Here is a 20,741-nt window from a genome sequence, read left to right as displayed (position 1 = left end):
AAAATGCGTTTTGTATTACCACAAAAATTAACCACTTTTCACGTAAAGTATTGAAGTGTTAAAAATAATATATATCAAACGAACCATGTTTATAACTATGACGAAATTATATGAAATAAAATTTTATGCAAGAATGCCGGAAAGACGTTTCATTAAATAAAAGCATTTTAAAATCATAGCTAATGATAAATTACATTCAGAGATAGGTTTTTTAATGATGATGTATAATACAATTTAACGATTTGAATTACACATGTTTGTTTACAATGTGAACAAAGCATGTCATACTTGAAAATTCTGTGATATTTAAAACAGAAAGTAATTTCTTTTCCTTGTAGGACTTTTTTGTAATTAGTTTAAAACCTTTATATGCTCTATGAATTAACTAAGATATAACTACTTTTAGAAAATCAGATTTCTTCAGTTTATTAATAAGCTTCCAAAAAAGAGAAATTTATTTATTAACCTATTTGACATTTGAAAAAAACTTAATGTTTCCTTGAAATAAAATTAGGCAGATACCGTCTATCTTTATCTGTTTATGGTTTCTGTTAATTAACCTATATTGCATTATGTTTTTCTATTTTAGCATCAGTTGTACATTTTACCTGTTTCTTTATGGGAAACCCTATGATAGAAGAAATTTCTTTATTAACCTATTTGACATTTAAAAGAGCTTAATGTTTCCTTGAAATGAAATAAGGCACATACCATCTATCCTTATCTGTTTATGGTTTCTATTTACTAATCTATACTGCATTATGTGTTTTTCTATTTTAGCGTCAGTTGTAGCATTTTACCTGTTTCTTTACGGGAAACCCTATGAAAGAGGATTCTTTTGTGAGGACACATCTTTAAGTTATCCATCCATACCTGAGACTATTTCAACACCTGTTTTAATTGTTGTAGGATTAACAATTTCTTTATTACTGGTGAGTAAATGCTTTTTAAGTTAACAACAATCACTTGGGCAAATATTTTCCTCTCTTGCCAAAATTATATAATTTATAAATTTAGAATATACATACATAAATGTTAGCTGACTTGTCAATTTGATCAAGTTCTAGAACTGTTTTTATATTTCTATTAAGCATGTAATTTACAAATGAAATACATCATAAGCATCATTTAAATGATTGTATGCTTTCAACCTAAATAAAATTGGTATAAGTCCTCTTTTCTGAGATAAAATCATACAATTTATTTGTCTCTATCTTATGTTGTGTTATAGAATGTTATCTTTACAAAAAAGGAGCATTAGTTGTGAGTTAATTTCAACCCACATTTATATATTTCATCTAAAATGTTATTAATGGAAACGCCTTAATTTTGTTTGTAGGTAATAACTGTCGAGGTTTTGAATTATATTGATGTCAAATGCCAATCAAGATATCAATGTTCAGCCGATGTTATTTTTTGTGTGAAGAATTACATTGTGTTTATGATCGGGTTCCTTATACAAGAATTATTTGTTGACGCTATGAAAAACAAAATTGGTGCATTAAGACCAAACTTCTTCGATGTATGCAAACCACAGTTTAACACAACATTATGTCCAGGGTAAAGTCTTTTTTCATCTGCTTTTAAGGAATATTAGATTGTTGATTTTCACTGCCTTTATTTTTAACTCGTCTGTGATTATTATGTAGGTCAAAATATTGTACAATACGGCAGTGAACTGAAACTTTATTATTCTTATAAAAGTATGATGAATTATAGTATAGAAATTTATGTAAACATCAAAGCTGATTAAACTAGTATATTAGTATTTAATTTCCTGTAATGATTTAATTCAAGGACCAATTAATTCAAATTGGACCAACATTTAATATCAAATCAGAATAAATCGATACTTGCAAAAAATGGTTTTAAAAAATCACAATAACAATAATTAAAGTTTTAAAAATTACTTTGACAGATATATATCAGAATACGCATGCGCCGGAAGTGACAATACAGAAATCAGAAGCAGCCGACAATCCTTTCCTTCTGGACACTCGTCAGTAGCCATGTACATAGCTTTTTATTTTTCCGTAAGTTATAACATGCATGTTAAACATATTTAAATGATTTATTTTCTCGAATTGTCATGGAGGCTTTCAAGATGAAAACATTTTTTTAATAACTTAACATATATACATGCATTGCAACTTTATCTATAGAGATTAATAATTGTAGAACAAGTTAATCTAATAAGAGTTTAATCAAATTTCTGTATAAGACAATGCATTAAAACAATGCTATTAAATTATACATCAAGTATAGTGTTATCGAAACTTAATTTGTATTCTATCCTGCGACTTACATTTTTAGGGTTATTTGATACAGTTAATAAATGTTAAACACCGTTTCAGATGTATATAGAACACCGTTTAAACATACGATATACCAGATTGTTGAAGATCTTTATTCAATTTGGACTAATATTAGCTGCAATTCTATGTGGTTTGGGGCGTATTAGAGAAAACAAACATCATTCTTCAGATGTCATTGCAGGATTCATATTAGGCTTAGCGGTTGCAATATTTGTTGTAAGTATCATATTGATTGTGTGCACATACTTGCGATATGTATTGATATATATTATTTAATGGGATATTACTGCACTCAGCACAAGTTATTTAAATTCCAAAATTCACCTCTAAGCCCGTGCTCCTACAATTCTAGAAAAGCCAATTTATTACAAAATACAATGAGATGTAATTCATATCAAATACAGATATGTAAGATATAAACTGTTATACTTTTTGAAGACATTATCTTTTTAATTTGTTTATAAACAGCAGTATTCTAACTAAATCGTTTCAGACATGAAAATTCACTTCACGTTTATGTTGTTTTGAATTATGCAGTATAAAATGTTTGATAGTTTAGGATTTATTTTGTATTGCATTTGTATTTACAGCGTTACATTCAAGACATATATATTTTCAGACAATTTTTTTGGACAAAATGTATGTGCTAGTTTTGCGCTAATTATTCACAGCGTGGTATTTCAACGATAAATAACATATAAGACATATCCCTTCATTACAATTGTCTAATTGTGTGCCTACTATTCACACTGTTCATATTATATTATTGTTTTCTGAATTATCTTGAATTCACCCGTGTTACATTTCAGCATACTGTTCTGTGGAAGAAGTATGTGAGGGAATCAAGAGTCACAAATAACAACAATATAAACTCAAATTATAAATCAAGTGACTGTTTCGGTTCGTGTCAAAAATCAACTGACATCGATTCACAGACACCAGCCTCTGAACAAAATGAATACTTCCAAAGACTTGAAAATGGCAGAAATTCATCATCTACAAAACTTATAGAGCTTCAAAATGATGATAATCAAAATATATTAGTAACATCAGAAATACATGTATAATTAAAATTATAATGAATTATTACGTGCAATATTGTATTATGTATATATCAAACTATATATTTGCTAACTTTATAATAATACATGCTTTTATAAATTCAGAAGACAAGTGTTTATACAACGAATTTCTTATATAGTAAAGGAATAAATAAAGATACCATCAAAAGCCCACAATGATGTTTATTGAAAAATGGGTGAATGTGTAGAAGAAATAATATATTTAAGTTGTTCCTAGATTGCATACATATGCTGATATTGAAAATAGGCATTACTTTATAAAGTAATTATAATATTAATATGTTAAACATTTTATTATAATTTAACAAAAGTTCAAACATTTTCAGATTGCTTATTAAGCTTACCATTTTATCAATTCATGTTAAATGTTTAATTCTGCTTAAGACGGTGCTAGGGGCGTGAAGGATAGCTTGTAATTGGAATGTGAGTAAGACGAGAATCATTTCCGTTAAAAGCAGTGAAATCATTTCAAATACTTAGTACTTTTATTACTTATTTCAGTTTTAATGATGCGGTCTGATATAATTACAGTAAAAATTACTTGTATCTTATCTATTTGATTCAAATTTATGTCGCAAGAATTATTTCAAACAGCAATATTTCTTTACCATGTTTACTGGATATTGTACAATGCTAAATATTTAATTTACATATTTCAAAGTAAAATATAAAAATATTAAGACGTCTGATGAACGAGATTGGGTAAACATGTATTGGTGTCTTTTGTGAAAATATAATTTCCACAGTAGCAGTTTTAACGTATGTTTGTTATTACGAAAGTGTTCATTGCTCTTGCACCTGCGAAAATCTCAAGTTTGTATATTTTGAACATTTGCCTGCGTTAACGTCTATTGCTAAGCAATTAGTAAGAATTTATGAGTGAATTAAACACTTTCTTAAACATTTCCTCATTGTTTTACGGGAATTAATCAAGGAATCAGTCAAATATGTTAATGCTGTTTTTATTAGAAAGTTTAGCAAACAATTTAGAATACACACTTTTATAAATCAAAAATGCATATCTACTGACGGATCTGAATTTATAAAATTGACATAAAACTTTAGGCTTGTTGCTGGGTCATGTGGGGGTTGCCTTCATTGAACCTCGCTTCTTTGCTCATTACAGAGACAGATTATGTTGCAAATTGCTATGGCAATTTTATATTTGCTCATTAAAGCATCGGCATATAAACTTTATGATTTCGGGACATATTACTTCTTATAAACCAAACACGTAATAACTTAAGATATGTTGTCATTCTCCAAGTTCAGTAAAATGATTTAGACAACTTGACAGATAATCATTGTGCTAAGTCATAACAAAGCACTTGTATTTCTACAAAAAAGAAATACGCAGAAACAAACAAGTAACAGCTGATGTAGGTGGACTAGGTTTTGTCTGGCCATTCTTATTACATGTATTATAATTGCTCCATCTCATACTAAATGTGCAAATTATTTCCATTTAAGATGTTTCCTTTAACAACATTTAACACCCTTTTTCAAGGCTCTTGTTCAATAACGTATTTTCTATAGTAAAATAAAGATTGCCGTGTTTTCATATGTTTGGCACCTGCAAATTGTTTATAAATTCACATAAAACCAACAAAGAAAACTATCTCGCAAAACATACATCGTTAATTAGTCAGAAAGCCGTCATTACGATATGTTTATCTGTCTATTAGTGTTTTCTACTTCGTCTCATTCTACACTGATGCACACAGTTGGCAGCCTATTGTGACAGATGATTCTTGTATCTTCTCCAAATATCAGATATTTATCATCGGCGTTTAATGGTGTTTCATTGACTGGAAAAGAAAAGTTACAGCTGGTATTTAGCAACAACAGCTTAACTTGAAAACGATATACATATTTAATATATTAAACGTTAGAATACCCGATGAAAGTAGTTCCACCTAACATATATATTCCCATCTTCAGTTATAATGTTGCATATAAGATAGAAATTCGTAATTATATGCTTTCCATATGTGTGTGTACACTGCACATGTACGACAGTGTAACATGAATACGTACAATCTTGTAACTTTAATGTTTTCATTATCTTATGGTCATTAGTGCTCGCCAATTTTCTTAAGCCAATCACCGACGAGGATTTTTCAAATTTTCAGGTTTCAAATCATAATAGAACAGATTTTATATAAACTGGACGTTTTATATTATAAAACGCAAGTGGGCGGAGCTAAGTTTCGAAGAGCGCTAAAGTGAAATGTACGCATGTGCAGATATCTTGAAGTTTACTCCTACTAATCAATATTTATGCATCATGTTTTTTTCCGTACACGCACATGTATATCGTCACTACGGCATAGAATTAAAAAAAAGGTTCATTGAAATGAAAACAGGCAAAATAACAGTAAAAATGTTTTATTACTTACGGAACCAGTATCATTTTATAATTTCCAAATAAAAAGTTCACTTATTCCAACAAAGTATGTACTGCAGTATGTAATATTTTTTACTTTTTATGTAAATATTACAGCCCGTGCAGCTGCAAAACCGAAAGTTGGGTGTTTTTATTAATTTTACAATATACTGCCATTTGTCCGAAGATGATATGTATATGAACATAATAAATATGTATGATGCATATATAATAAAGCTACAGGTTCATTTCAGCCCGAAAAATATGTCGAGGTGACGGGCGAGGCAAGACAAGCTTATTGTGAAGTTGCAGTACATGAAAATCGGGCACATGACAAATCAGCACATAAATAAAATATTCTTGTGTTCCGTGGTATACATCTTTTCTACGTGTCATACCTCCTTTCCTTATTACAATGAATTTTTACTGCATTGTTATCCATCGCTGGTTTGTTTTTAGCAGAGAATGACCTGTGTATGTTCAAAGAGGGTACCGTTTGAGAATATTTCGCAAAGAGGGTACCGATATGGATATGCACCGTGATATTGTCTGATTTACCTAGACAGAATGCGGGCATAAGCTATGCAAAACACGTGACCCGAAAACGTGTACCGCTACCTCTTCCAAATATGGTTATACACATTTAGGCTATCGTGTGACGTCACGCAGTGTGTTGGGCGGAAAAAAATTGGCGGAGCACTAAGCCGGTTATAGTGCATATTGGATGTTCTTCGTAAATAAGAAAGCTACAGTCGCTTCGCAAGCTCCTCTCCTTTTTAGCTTTCTTATTTACGAAGAACACCCAATATGCGCTCTAACCTATACTTGTTTGGCTGTTTCTTTTATGATGTTGGCTTGGTCCTTCATGTCCTTATCGCGTTCTTGTGTAAAAGCTTAAAATTGTTTCTCTAGTGCTTCCACTACGGTTTTCCACAGATATCAGCTTAAAGTAATTCTTATTATGAATTATTTTATCCGAATGTCTTTCTGTTATCACAAACAAGTTTTTGTTAGTACATAATCAGAATTAAGTATAGTGATGATAAATGGAAAGCGTTATTCACAAAAAGCGGCTTTCTACAATAAACAGCTATATCGATCCACAAAAAGATACTCTGTAAGACACCGGACATACATCAGGTAATTAAAACGGAGAGAGGCAATTAATAAAGTATGGACATTATGATCACATAAACCTATATTCGTCTTTCAGTCACAGAGGAGAAACTACACGATGCTTATATTCTGTATATTTGTTTTCTGTTCTTAAAGTTTCTCCAAATTTTAGCTATTTGCCAAGTAATAAATAATGATATACATGAGCACCCCCGCTATCAAACATTTAAAAGAAGATACCCTTTGTTATCAAATAGAAATTTGGTTAAATGCTGGTGTATATGTAAAGTTTTCTAAAATCAGATCTTCCTAGAATCTACTAAGGCAAATTATGCTTCATTTTTATTACTCAAAAACTTTGTTGCGTCGGAAAAAGCATGGAGATAAATAATATGGAAAAAACACAAGGTCCAACACATGATGAATGACGAACAATTCGTAGTGTAAATATGTTATTACACATTGTAGCATTTGGATTAAATTTGAATATTTATATTTTACATCCTTATCACATTTACAAGTTAGATTACACTAAAGTGTTGATTGACCGGGGCATTATAATATGTGTTCATGAAAAATGCAATGAATGGCATATATGGAGTGAAACATACTTTAACACTTGAAAAATATAATAAAATCAAAATTGGTAAAATTTGACATTGTTTTTACATTGATATATATGTAATGCAGGAAAGTGTAACATTGCATTTCATAAATTTCAACACTATGTTTTAAGCACAATTTAACAAAAATAAGTTACATAAAAGTGCCAAATTATTTTGAGACTGATTGAATACTATTTGAAAATTCAACACTATCGATGCTTGTGTGTTATAAGATATATTGCATATTAATTTTTTTATTTAATGTTGATCATAAAGAAGACGAGTGCTTTATTAATACTTCTTACGTGTGTTAAAATTTTATTCAAAGAAATCAATACTAGGTTACATTTTAACAAACTGAAACTTCCTTATTTAACAAAAACATTACAATTCAATAAGTAAAATATGATAACGAATATATGTATACTTCTTTAAGTATCTATGTTAATCATTTGAAAGTCTTGTCCGTCATGGAAATCGGGCGGTCTTAACAACATTATGTTTCTTAGAAAAACGGTTTTGAAAAACTTCTTTTAATCTAAAGATTTACATCTATAAATGCCAACATAAATAAGAAATAAAATATGTAGTATGATTTATTAAGAAAGTTGTATGTTGTAATATTTTTCATGATGAATTTAAAGATTAAAAAATATTATAAATAACACTCGATTATCATGCCTATCAAATATTAAGTAGTAATTTTTATCTATCCAAATAGTTTTCTGACAAAATTCGTATGTTATCACATATGATCACTGACTGTTTTGTCACGTTTCTGACAGGAACTTCAACTGGGATTAAATATTCATAGACGTCTGAGCAAGTTATTTCACATTATGAAGAATCATATACGTAACCCTAGTCATGAACAAATCTAAAATATACTTACAAAGTCATTGGCAAGCCAAAATTATATAGCATGTATTAAGCAAACTATTTCCAACGTCTAAACAAAATAAATATTTGACAAATGTTGGAATGAACGCATGATTAATTAATCGGTTTTTTGTCCAAATGAACTAAATGCCTAACATCTTAAAGGCTACTCTAAGTTCAATGTTTACAAATGAATACAACCAATGGGAAATGTGTTAGTTATGTCACATGCAACATGCCTTGAACCAAAACATAACAGATTTATCTTCAAAGTTGGTAAAACATTTTGTCATTATATTTTGAACTGAACATTCAATTTCTTTTTGAACTAAACGCTTTTTCTAGACTGATATACATTTTTTACCTGGTTTCATAGAAGACTCAGACTGTATTATTTATACAGGAGAATTGTTTGCTCTTCACAAATGTGCTTATAACATTTATCTAGATCAATAAGATAATTAATATAAGTATAAAAAAAGATATCACATAAATAGTTTGTCACGTTATTAGCGTAGAAAGAGATTAAAATGGGTTGGACATTTAACAGATGCTGGGGCACGTGCCAATACTAACGTAGTATACATAAATCGTTTCACCATAAGCTATCATACGTTTCTGCTTTCATGACATGTGTTTAAAAATTGTATGATTCTTACGGCCACTTTGCAATTTAATGAAACGTCTGCTTGGTGAAATTTGAAAGCTAACAAGATGATATTTTATTCATTTTATCTATGTCAGAAGGTAAGATATAATTGAATATAACATATGAAAATTGACTGTATGGATCTACGCCTGTTTAGGAAGATAAGTTGTGCCTTAAGGAAATAATGTGTACAATTTTCAAGGTTCTTGTTTTTGTATCTCTGTTTTCCCCATTTTATACAAGCCATATTCATTTGTAAAAAGTGTTTGATGACTATAAAAGACCGGTACAGGTAGTGCCGATATTTTCACTAACTTTGAAATTCGAAGTACACACTCGCATACTGCTACGTCAACAGAAATTACATAAACGTAATTAGACAGTGATATGGAAGGAACCTGTTAAAGCGATTAATGCTTAACGCACCTACATCAAACATATCAGAATATAATAACTTTGTTTCAACTGTTTTGTTCAAAGACGTGGTGGTATAAAAAAAATATGAATCACTCATCTATAGTTAATATTATGTACGAATTATGTTCATAGGTTTGTTATAACAACTCAGTGGTAGAAGCTGTTAAAATGGTATTAATTTAGATAAGTAAATGTATTACATAACAATTTGCAAATGGTTAGCATTCTCTATCACACTTCGTTAAAGTACTTTGAATCATAAAAAAATGAAACTTCATTTTCAATGCATGAAGTATGCATGAGAACAGTTGCAAAAATATTAACCAATACATTTCATTAGATTATTTATTGTGTTATCTTTTATATTTCTATTATTTCTATTTATTCATTATAATGGGCTTCTTTATTGCTTTTAAAAGCTACGATCCTGGTCTCTTTTGTTGTATTACAAAAAATTATTGCAAAAACTTCAAATGCTTTATTATCAGTATTTTCTCAAAGTAGATAATAAATAATTGTTTGGCATGCATTATTGATATAAGTAATGTACACAACAAATTGTATAACTTTTTATGTTATAAATTATTAAAAGTTTTTTGTTTTTTAATTTTACTTTCTGCAAATCAATAACTACATATATAACTTCTTGCAATTAGTTCGTAACTACTAAACGTTAGTATAGTATATGTAGTATTTGCACCGACAGGAAGTAACAATCTGGGATATAACTTCATCTCTAAATTCCTTTAAAAGGACAAGAAATACATATCAGTCACTGACATAATTAAAATACAATGCTACTGACAACTATCAGGCTTAGCTTATAAAAAAGCTGTATTCGCACATAGTAATAATTTTTAGACTAATGAATAACAAGCATGTCTTTTTAAGCATTTTTTGACCGTTCAAAGGCGGAACCCTTCGATGAAAAGCTGGAGAAGAATTAAAAAAAAAGGTATATTTATCGAGATTTTTATTCAACCACATAAGCCCACAATGTTAGTGATAAGACTTAAATAAAAAATGCATGTTTTTCTATTCGCTATTTGAATGATTGAATCATCTTATTTCCCATTTAAACAAACTTGTTGAATGGATTTACAGAGAAATTCTAAAAAGTTTCATAAAAGGTTGAATATTATCATGTAGTGTCCTGAATTTAATTTAATAATAGGTAATTAACTAAAGCCAGATTTGTTGCCTGTTAATTACAAATGATCATGGTTTTATAAAATGTCAAATGTCGGTTATGTTCAATATGTTTGCATTAAATGTTAATTAATGTTTCTGAACACTCTGTGGCATAATCTGACATTGGAGTAATCTTTCAAAACAATCTATTCGGCTAAATGCATTTCTTTTATAGGTTATGCTTTTAGTAAGTATGTTCATATCACCTTTATTATCTGATCCAATCGAAACAGTCTCGCGTTAAGCGATTTCGTACATTAAAGGTTTCTCACTTTGATAAAAGCAGGCTTTAGCTGATGTCAAACTTCACTGAACATGTATTATTATCTCTTATAAACATATTCAATGAACTTTTTGCACATACTTAAGTTTTGTTTCAATATTATCAAATTCATTAAATCCAGTTTAGACAATGCGTAGTATTAATCTTACAGATATTAAGTGTGTTATATAGAACAAAGAAAGAAAGCCACATAACCTTAAATAAGCATTGTACATAAACACGTTGTGCCTGACAATCAAATGAATCAAAGCAGTTGTATAGTAGCATGATGTGTAACATTATTGTGAATTACTATCATAAATATGGATCTAGCTTTATTCAAAAGATGATTAATAAGTTCGCACCCCCCCTTGTTTTGACATAAATTTTTTATGTCGAAAGAAAAGAAAAAAATTTCTTTTTCGAGTTTGGTTTTTAAAGAATTATTCAAAAGGGGCACATAAAGATCTAGGGATTTAACTAAAAGAAAGATCAAAGATTTTAAAAAACTTTCATAAGTTTGAGATTTTTATATTTTACACCTGTCACAATAAAAAAAAGGATTAAATTTCAAAGGGTTTAAAAGATTTAAGTAATTCAAAGCTCAAAAACCCGCTTTCTAAATGTATTAACAAAAATACTTAACAAATTTCAAATACTACTATAATTATGTAATATATCTGAGAGAGGTAAAGCATGCCCCAACATCTGTAAAATTACAACATTTCTGTCACGTCGTATGTTAATATCATGATAATAAAATGTTATACGTTTGTACCAGCACCCCAAATCCAAGTTATAACAGAAAGTGCTTTGCAATCGAGATATGGAAATGATTTACGAAATCATCACAGTAGCAGATACTTACATAAAAAGACGTTAAGAATACATTAAATATTCATTTCTTTTTCTCATCCTGCTTATGGGATTCATCTTTTTAAAACCATTTGTTAAGAATCTGGAATATATTTTCGTCATGAATTGACAGATATTGTAATTAGGGAAGATAAATTTGTAAATTTGACTTAAATGTCTTGTTTTAGAATTTGTTTAAGATATGTCTTTCACAATTTATAAAAAAATCCAAAGGCGCCACACTAGCTCGAACAAATTAAAAGCAGTATTGTAAGCTATTTTTTAAGTTACTCGTTGGATGTTAAATCACAATCCCAACTGAAGCTACTGGATCGTAGTAAAAACGGTAAATAATATACAAAATGTATAGCCAAAATGAAAATATAATTTGACAAAGTATTTAGAGAAAGAATCAACATAGTGAAATAGACAAATCAGTGTGTTTTATGTCCATACGCGAACTAGTTATCTTTATTATCCTTTTTTTGTCTTCTACCAATCATGTGCAAACATGTGATCATATATTTGTGTTTATACTACCGGCGCACGTAAATACGAATATATACCTGCATTAATAATTTGTAAGATTTTGATTATTTTTTATAAATTTAAACATTTATTAAACAGATATATCACGTACCTTACAATGATTCATTCTGGATGACAGACATTTTCACAATTTATCCATTGCATGAAGGTTAAATGTTATGAAACTATGAACAAAACGAGTGTTACATATAATTTATTAAAACTATCTCTGAAATTATATCTTTAATTAAAGCGTTTTGATACAGTACATACAAAATGTTATATCAAATTTGTGCGTACGTCGAAATGCTTAAACATTTATGATTAACATGTCACATGTTAAAAATAATTCAATCATATATTTGATTTATATTCATTTAAATTTGACAACACTGAATTTCATGGTGACAAATTATAAAATATTTGAAAACATTCGTGTAGATATTCATCAAATATTAATTTATCCGCCGAATGTTGTTACAAAGCATATAATATAATGAATTACACATTTGCCACCTAGGTTCTATTCAATTTATCTAATATATTTGCATATCACATATCCATTACGATGACATTTGATACATTTAACGTTAAACTAACAATGTAGAAGCACATCTTAAACTTACAAAATCATCATCGCTAGCAATTAAAAGCGGTCTTTAAACGTAGTTTTACCTACTTAGCTCTTTGTAAAAAATTTAAGCGAAAATTAGGAATGTGTCAGCAAGTCTTTATACAGATGACTGAATATTACTTTTGTAATTCAAGTTTTATATTATTTTTTATTGTCCCCAATTTAATGGTGAAAAAATTTAATTTTGTTTATGGTTTTATGTTTAAAAATTAAAACTTTTCTTTTAGGTTTTCGTTATTTTTCTATTTTTTTAAAATTAAAAGCAGCTCGGGATGATAATTTTTATTAGTAGTTTTTATAACGATCTTGCCTGTTTTTGTTTCTATTGACAACATTTAAGAAATTTGTGTTACACAAATTGTAGTCACTACCTAAATTACCAACGATGATTTAATATTTTGCAATTCATCTTACCATTAGCTTTTAAATAATACCTTATCGAAGCTTCCCTTTCCAAACATTGTTTTTTACACTAGATGATGCGGTTGACCTTTATTTGCTTGAATATAATAATTTTATTTTAATCAAGAATTAAGATAAATACAACTAACCAAATACAAAATGTTGTAAACAGATCGAGCCTTTAAAATAAATCACAAATTTGCCCATGTTTGTTTTTTAATTCAATGTCTGATTTGAATGCGAATTTAATATGCTTGAGGTGATATTTGATACATTGAGTATGTCATGTTGATATTATAACTTAAACTTTGTTGTGCATAGAAAATGTAATAGTATTTTGCAATCTTATTTTACTGAGACTTTATACAAACTTTAATTACAAAGACGCCTACGCAAATTTATTTAACTAATTCAAAATGTGGCTTAAAATAAACTAAAAACAATTAAAAAAAACTTTTAATTAACATAAAATTTGTTTTAAAAATGCCTTAATTGGTACATCATAATTCAAAAGAAATGTAAGAACCAAAGAATAACTAGAAAATGGAATTGTTGCTGTAACAAATTACATTTTATTTGTATTTCTTTTCTGACAATAGACAATAAACGGATGTCTTTCAGTGACAAATATTTTGACACTGATCTTATAGGACCATTTATCTGGTGGTTAAAATGTATACTAGCTATAAATGTGTCTTTGTAGAATTTTGCAACTTCCATAAATCAGTCATTTGATGAACAGGGTAGATACAGTACTGTAGTATACTGATTCATTTGAAAGCATAATTACATAGATAAGAAATCAAGGGTAAATAATGGCGTATGTAATGAACATGGATAAGAAATCAAGGGTAAATAATAGTGTATGTAATGAACAGAAATAAGAAATCAAGGGTAAATAATAGTGTATGTAATGAACATAAATAAGAAATCAAGGGTAAATAATAGTGTATGTAATGAACATAGATAAGAAATCAAAGGTAAGTAATAGGGTAGGTAATGAACATAGTTAAGTAATTAAGGGAAAATAATAGTGTATGTGGTGAACAAAGATAAGAAATCAAGGGTAAATAATAGTGTATGTAATGAACATAGTTAAGAAATCAAGGGTAAATAATAGTGTATGTAATGAACGTAAGATATTTTCCGATTTTCATATAACAAAGGATGACCGAGGTACTTAAAGAAATGTAGGCGAAAAATATTATAGTTTTTTTACATGTTTTTATGCAAAACATTCACTTCATCAAAATCTTAAAATGCAATAAAAAATTTATGTGCACAAAATTGTAGCCTTCACGTAAATATTGCCCTCCATAATATAATTCGTAGACAATTTATAATATCCGTATTAAATTAGATTCATGGTGTTACTTTGATTTTTGATAAAACAGATAAAATGGGCATAGATAACATACAAGCTACAAACACATGAAAAGATGAAAGTTATAATCCATTCAGATAACCTATATGATATGCCAATCAAATTAAGACTAGCGCGTTTCAACTAAGATTAAAGGTGTGAGAAAATATGTTGTGTATTTTCAATGGTGTTTAGAAGGTTGTCGTCGATTTAAAAAAAAAGGAAGTGTGCTACAATCGACTTTATTGAACGACTTTTCTGTATAAGCCATAAACATTCCTGTGCATGTCAAATGATTAAATAGAAATTGAAATATATTGGTTAAGCTACTGTTAAAAAACTAAACTTAGACATTTAATACAATACATGTTAATATTCTAATGTCCAAAGATAAATTGCTTTACTAATTGTCTTTCAAACTAGTCATATTAATATCTTTTGTTTCATTATCCCGACTTTTCAAAGAATAGGGAAAGCTATTGACTCTCCCGGTAACACATTTGTCAATGTTCAGCTTGCAAGTTGAAATCTCGAAAACTACTGACGAAAATTGGTTAAAACTTCAAACACTTCTTTGATGTCATAATAGGATTTTACTGTCTAAAGCCCATATCTATATTGTGGATTCGACAAAATTATGGCCTTTTTTGCACTTAGAACATTTTACGTTTCCAGGCTCTTGTTTTGGTTTTCTAGAAAGGATAACTATGAGCATTATAGTGTTAAATAATGGTTTCATAACTTTTTACACATCATGGAAGTAACTCTAAATGTGAAATTATATGTCATAAAACTAGCACAATATAAATAAAGTAGTATTTTGACTTTCAAACAATATACTAAATCTTCATATTTTTTACTAACATCCCTTGTTTTTTCATTCATAATGCGCTAAAGACGTTGACGAAAAGATGTTGTCAACACGACCGTTGTTTACCGTCCGACCATATATACATACCAGGTCTGTCTAACGTTTTTGATATAAATACTCATTTCAGCGTTTTTCTCTCGTTTTTAATTCTAATATTACTATAATATTCTATAAATCCGTGTTTTAATGTTGGATAAATATAAATCATTCTAAAAGGCAATACATTGATAGCAATTAAACAAACATAAGCGTGTTAATATTTGTTTACCTACTTGATTGGATAAGTTCAGCATGTATGAGTATTAAATTTTCAACACCTAATGTGTTGGAATCTATTATTCTGAATGGCAAGAAAATACAAATGCATAAAACTATAACGAACTGTCTACAGCTGACTAGATCATTAAAATATAAGTAGATTAACATTTTAAAATTAAGGGGCCTCAGTTCTATTGACTGATTATAATTGCCCATACATGTTAACCAAAATGCAATCAATACAGTGAAAACAATCTCATACAAGATAAAGCTTCCATTAACTTTTGAGAACATCTTAAAAACTATTTGAAATGCGATTAGATAATATCTGCGATAATTCCCTCAGCAAATTTATCAGATCAGGTGTTATATTTATTGCCTTCATAAGATAGATTTTGTGGATATAATTTCATGATATGAACTTTAAACATCTGACAATGTTATATATGTATTTCCTTTTTTGTACTCACGTATAGTGTTTTATTATGGTAATAAAATAATAAAACTTTTAAACTGGTGTATAGGTTAATTAAATTGTGATACTTTTATTGTAACCTTTCACAATGTTGTTAATATTTTAAGACACCAGGATAATGTCAGGATTACTTTGGATCATCATGAAATATCGGTGGTTTCCGTTTATTCCATCTTTAAGCTAAGTAAATAACACAAAAGTATTTAAAAATATTAAGGGCACTTTTTGATCCTATAATGTTAAACATATGGTGGATTGTCAAAAGATATTTTGTTAAACAAAATAATTGGTTTTATATTGCATCGTTATTTGCCCATAAAGCTAAACTTCGCATAATACTTCTATCAGTTAAATGCGGACAAAACCATTGAACACTATAACAAAGGATTAGGTTAAGGGTTTGTAATGGTCGTCTTTAAAAACTTCATGAGCAAGAAAGGGTAAAAAATCTGGAAAAAAGCGATCTCTCTGAAGCATAAGTAACATGTGTCCATGTGTCTAATTGTAACCTTAGCTTACGCCTTTTTAAATTAAAACATTATACAATATGTAACCAAAAACATTAACAAATAACTGTTAAAATTTCTCGTCTGAAAACATATCTACATGTATTACAAATTTTACACCTACCAGACATATTACATCTGAAAACAAAATAAGTACATTCCTGATTATCTTTACAAAATAAATGGTAAATGAATTATCGTTAAGTAAATTACATAAACGTTAAATCGGGCGTTTGACACCTCTGTGAATTGAATTAAAGACGTTTGCAGATGTCTATTCTCAATAAAATCTTCTTCAGCTTCCTGTATGATTTAGATATTTTAAGCCGTTGATTTCGAAATGTGTGCATGGTTCTCTTATTTGAGCAACACGTTCAAATAGTTAATATCTTACAGATTAAAACAATAACTTGTAATTTATGTTCAAGTAGCCGCGGCTTTGCCTTTAAATAATAATATTATGAATAATATAATTTGTATTTGTTGTTTGGCAAGCTGTAGACTATTTTCCTGAAGCGTTTAAACGTAAATAAATACTTTGGCAGACATTTAATGATTAAATTACATTGTACCTGTAACTGATGTTCTGTTAGGCAGACTTCAAATTAACACAAGAACTAGCATTTCATTAATTTATATTGCTTTAAATTCGCAGTAAAAGTATTCTAATTATATAAACATAGTTTGACAAGGCGTACAGTATTTGTCAAGATTCCGGGAAAATTAAAAAGAAATTGGTTTCTTTAAGGTAGTGAATGCATAAATATTGATTGTCAAACAAATCACAATCAATTTTGAAATGTTGCCGGCCCCGTTAATATTGTCTGGTCCACTGGGTAAGAGGTAAATTATGAAAGCATATGAATAGGCCATAAAATGACTTTAGTAGTGTTTGTATAGATATTAACTTCCTAGAATTAAAAATCAACAAATCCAACAAAATTACGCAAAAAAACCCCAAGCAATTAAATTATGATCTATACATGTAAGGTTTTTATCTAAACCGAGCTCTACGAAAAGAGATGAAAAGCTGTTATTATCTAGTCTATTAACCAAAACGTTGCCAACAGCAATTTAATCATGTCAGTGAATGATATTTATATCAACTCCATTTAAAAGTAAACGGAGAAACAGACATTTGCCAGATGTTTATTGAGTCTAACGGTGCAGATTCTAGTCTTACATTAATTCAGGAAACATTGCAGTAGCATAGATATTTATGCTATGCTATAATTTTAATATATAATTACAATGAAATATAATATATAATGCAGCCAACAGATTATGAGTCGGAAACCATTTAATTTATCATTCATTGATTAGCTTGGGCATATATTTAAATTAAGGCAGATCTTTCATATGACTGATGTACAGAAACGTTTAACAGATCAAGCCGGGAGAACAGAGCATATGTTTTATCATTTTAATCCTAAGCGTAAAAAAAGATTATTTGACAATAGAAATAGATATTTTAAAAACCTACGTCAACTATTTATCTTGCAATTGTAATTCCATCAAATACATGTAACCAATATTTAATTTCGTATCATAACCAAATCAAGGTTTCAAAAATACATGTGAGAAACAATCACTTCCTATAATTATATATATTGTAATCGTCGTAGGAATGGTACTTCAGTTATTGTATGTAGTTGTATTTCTTGAAGGTGTGCGCCCTTTGTGGCTGAGGAGGTGCCTTTTATGCGTGAGGCATGATAATTAAATTCACTGTGCAACACATCGTGATCGAAAGAGGCGAGTAAATGTGTTCGAATAACAGGCGTCTATGTATCTCTTAGCTCTAGCAGGTGATGTGATTTTGACCCTTGCTGTTTCCTTGAAGTATGCACACCCGAAATGAGCCAAAATCATATTGCATTATGACCTTTAGAGTGTGAGTGTGAGTGCGCCGTAAATTCACACAAACAAATCTTGAAGGTAAATATATTTTCATATACGAAAGTTAGGATTTTTTTATTTCAAAGATATATCAACTGATGTAGAAATTATTTTTCCTACAGATTGGTAATAGTAAAAAACAAAAAACAAAATCCCTAAAGAAAGCCCAACAGAGTAAATTTGTAAAGTGTTGGAGGCTCGGTTTGATTGAGCCTGTTAATGGACGGTACTGAAATGTTGAATGTTGAAAGACTCATTCAATGTTCAATGACCTCACCATTTAGAAATAGAATGACTTATTAATGTAAGGTAAAATAGAACTTAATGTTTATTGATACAAAGTGTTTACAGAACATCTTAGAGTTTCTAGCCAGTTATGCTAAGCGTAATATAGAAAGAAAAAAAACATCTTAAATTTCATAAATATGTCACAAAGACATTTTGCTATCTGATATCTCACCACGTTAAAGTTTGTTTCATTCCGAATCTGTCAGCCAGATTGCAACATTGCACACATCATAACATTCCAGAAATACACTTGCCAGTCAAAACAATATGTACTACACGTGCTGCACTCGTTATGTCTTGCAAAATTATCTTAAAGCTGTTATATTGCCTTTGTATTTTTTCATTTATTGCAACCAAACAAAAAACAGCAAAAACAAAACAACAACGAAAACGGGAAAGCCAGAACGGGAAAACTAGACGTGAATACCGTGAAAGACCGAAAATATAACATCTTGGTCTACTATTTTACTGCCTCTGAACACTAAATAAACAATACCGATATGACAATACAATGAAGAAAAACATAATTTCTAAAGAACGCACAAACCGAGTCTGTTCATGGACGGTAGTGGAAATTACAAGCTACCGTCAACCATCCTCAGCACCGTCTAAAGCAGAATGGTAAAAGCTTGATTGTAAATTGCGTATCTAATGCGTTATAAAATCTTTTTAGTAAATGAATTACAACGTTCCTCTAATACTGTTTCTAATGTTTTCAAATAACTCTACCCAAGACAAAACATGACCCTCAGAAATGCCTAGAATGATTTCAGATTGGCGGTAGAAAAAAGATCAGTGAATCGTTAGCACACAATATCAGGCACTAAACATTACTGTATTCTCTCAAAGACATATACAGCGCATTCATCAATATAAACATCAATAAAACAACATTTTCTCATATTCATTTTGTGTTATCTTGTTTTGTAAGTTAATCGGAGGGTTAAACTGAATGACAGATATATTTGTTTACATTGACAACTGTCCGTTTCTTAGAAAGGGCGACAACCAAGATTATCGGCGATGTCTTCCGGCATAGTTACTTGAATGCTGCTCGCCGTTATACGATTGAGGCCCTCGAATTAATAATTTCAATATAACAAGAGCGCATGACTTTTTGGCAAACAGGCCAAATCGTCATTTTTTGTTGTTGTTTATTTACTGGGCCCTGTATGTATTGCGCATAGACAAAACCGGGCTATAACAAAGCGCGTGACTATGTTAACACATGGTTTTGGTCCCGTTATAACATGGGCAAAAGAGGGAAAAATAGCCGATTTTATGCTATAAGAAAAATAAAAGCATTTTTCATGAGATTAGATTTATTCTATTCACACATATATATTTTGATTTAACTGTAAAGCGTCCTTATATTTATTGAGATCCTTTATACTTCCAAGGGTAAATTTGTGTAAACTTGTGTACCCAAAAATAATATCACATTCCCGTTGCAAATTAATCTTGAACCAGATTTATATAAAAATCGCTATTTCTTTTGTTGATGCACCTCTATTCAACATATATCTTATAAAGATGTCAGGCTAAAAAGCTTTGTTAACTTTGATCCCCGGGAGATGCTTTGGTAGTTTAGCGCGGAGGAAGGTAGTCTAGTACTGGTGTAACTCTCCAGGAACGATGGTTAGGAAACTACCCGCCTATATGACTGAAATACTGTTGGGAAAAGGCGTGAAATGAAACAAACAAACAAACAAATTTGAAGACAAGTAAGCTGTTTTCATATTACTACATGTACTATCTTT

The 20,741-nt window shown here is 29.5% G+C and overlaps 1 protein-coding gene across 1 annotated transcript; it reads left to right on the top strand.

Annotated features, from left to right (window-relative positions):
• The first annotated feature begins 725 nt into the window (after positions 1–725).
• Positions 726–3,763, top strand: LOC132749211 (phospholipid phosphatase 3-like). The gene is made up of 5 exons (XM_060738928.1): positions 726–932; positions 1,340–1,560; positions 1,919–2,033; positions 2,355–2,531; positions 3,125–3,763. Exons 1-5 carry the CDS (start codon positions 762–764, stop codon positions 3,380–3,382), a joined length of 942 nt encoding a protein of 313 aa, XP_060594911.1. The 5' UTR covers positions 726–761; the 3' UTR covers positions 3,383–3,763.
• Positions 3,764–20,741: the final 16,978 nt, after the last annotated feature.

This window comes from Ruditapes philippinarum, unplaced genomic scaffold (genome assembly GCF_026571515.1).
Source record: "Ruditapes philippinarum isolate M1 unplaced genomic scaffold, ASM2657151v2 ctg9374_1_1_1_1, whole genome shotgun sequence".
In the NCBI taxonomy this organism is placed as follows: domain Eukaryota; kingdom Metazoa; phylum Mollusca; class Bivalvia; order Venerida; family Veneridae; genus Ruditapes; species Ruditapes philippinarum.
This window is presented reverse-complemented; position numbering and strand designations above follow the sequence as displayed.

Bases quoted from the DNA above. Each gene is read 5' to 3' on its own strand.
- LOC132749211 (XM_060738928.1), top strand. From the start codon at position 762: ATGTGTTTTTCTATTTTAGCGTCAGTTGTAGCATTTTACCTGTTTCTT. The intron at 933-1,339 runs GTGAGTAAATGC...TTTTGTTTGTAG, and splicing joins TAACAATTTCTTTATTACTG to GTAATAACTGTCGAGGTTTT. The intron at 2,034-2,354 runs GTAAGTTATAAC...ACACCGTTTCAG, and splicing joins ACATAGCTTTTTATTTTTCC to ATGTATATAGAACACCGTTT.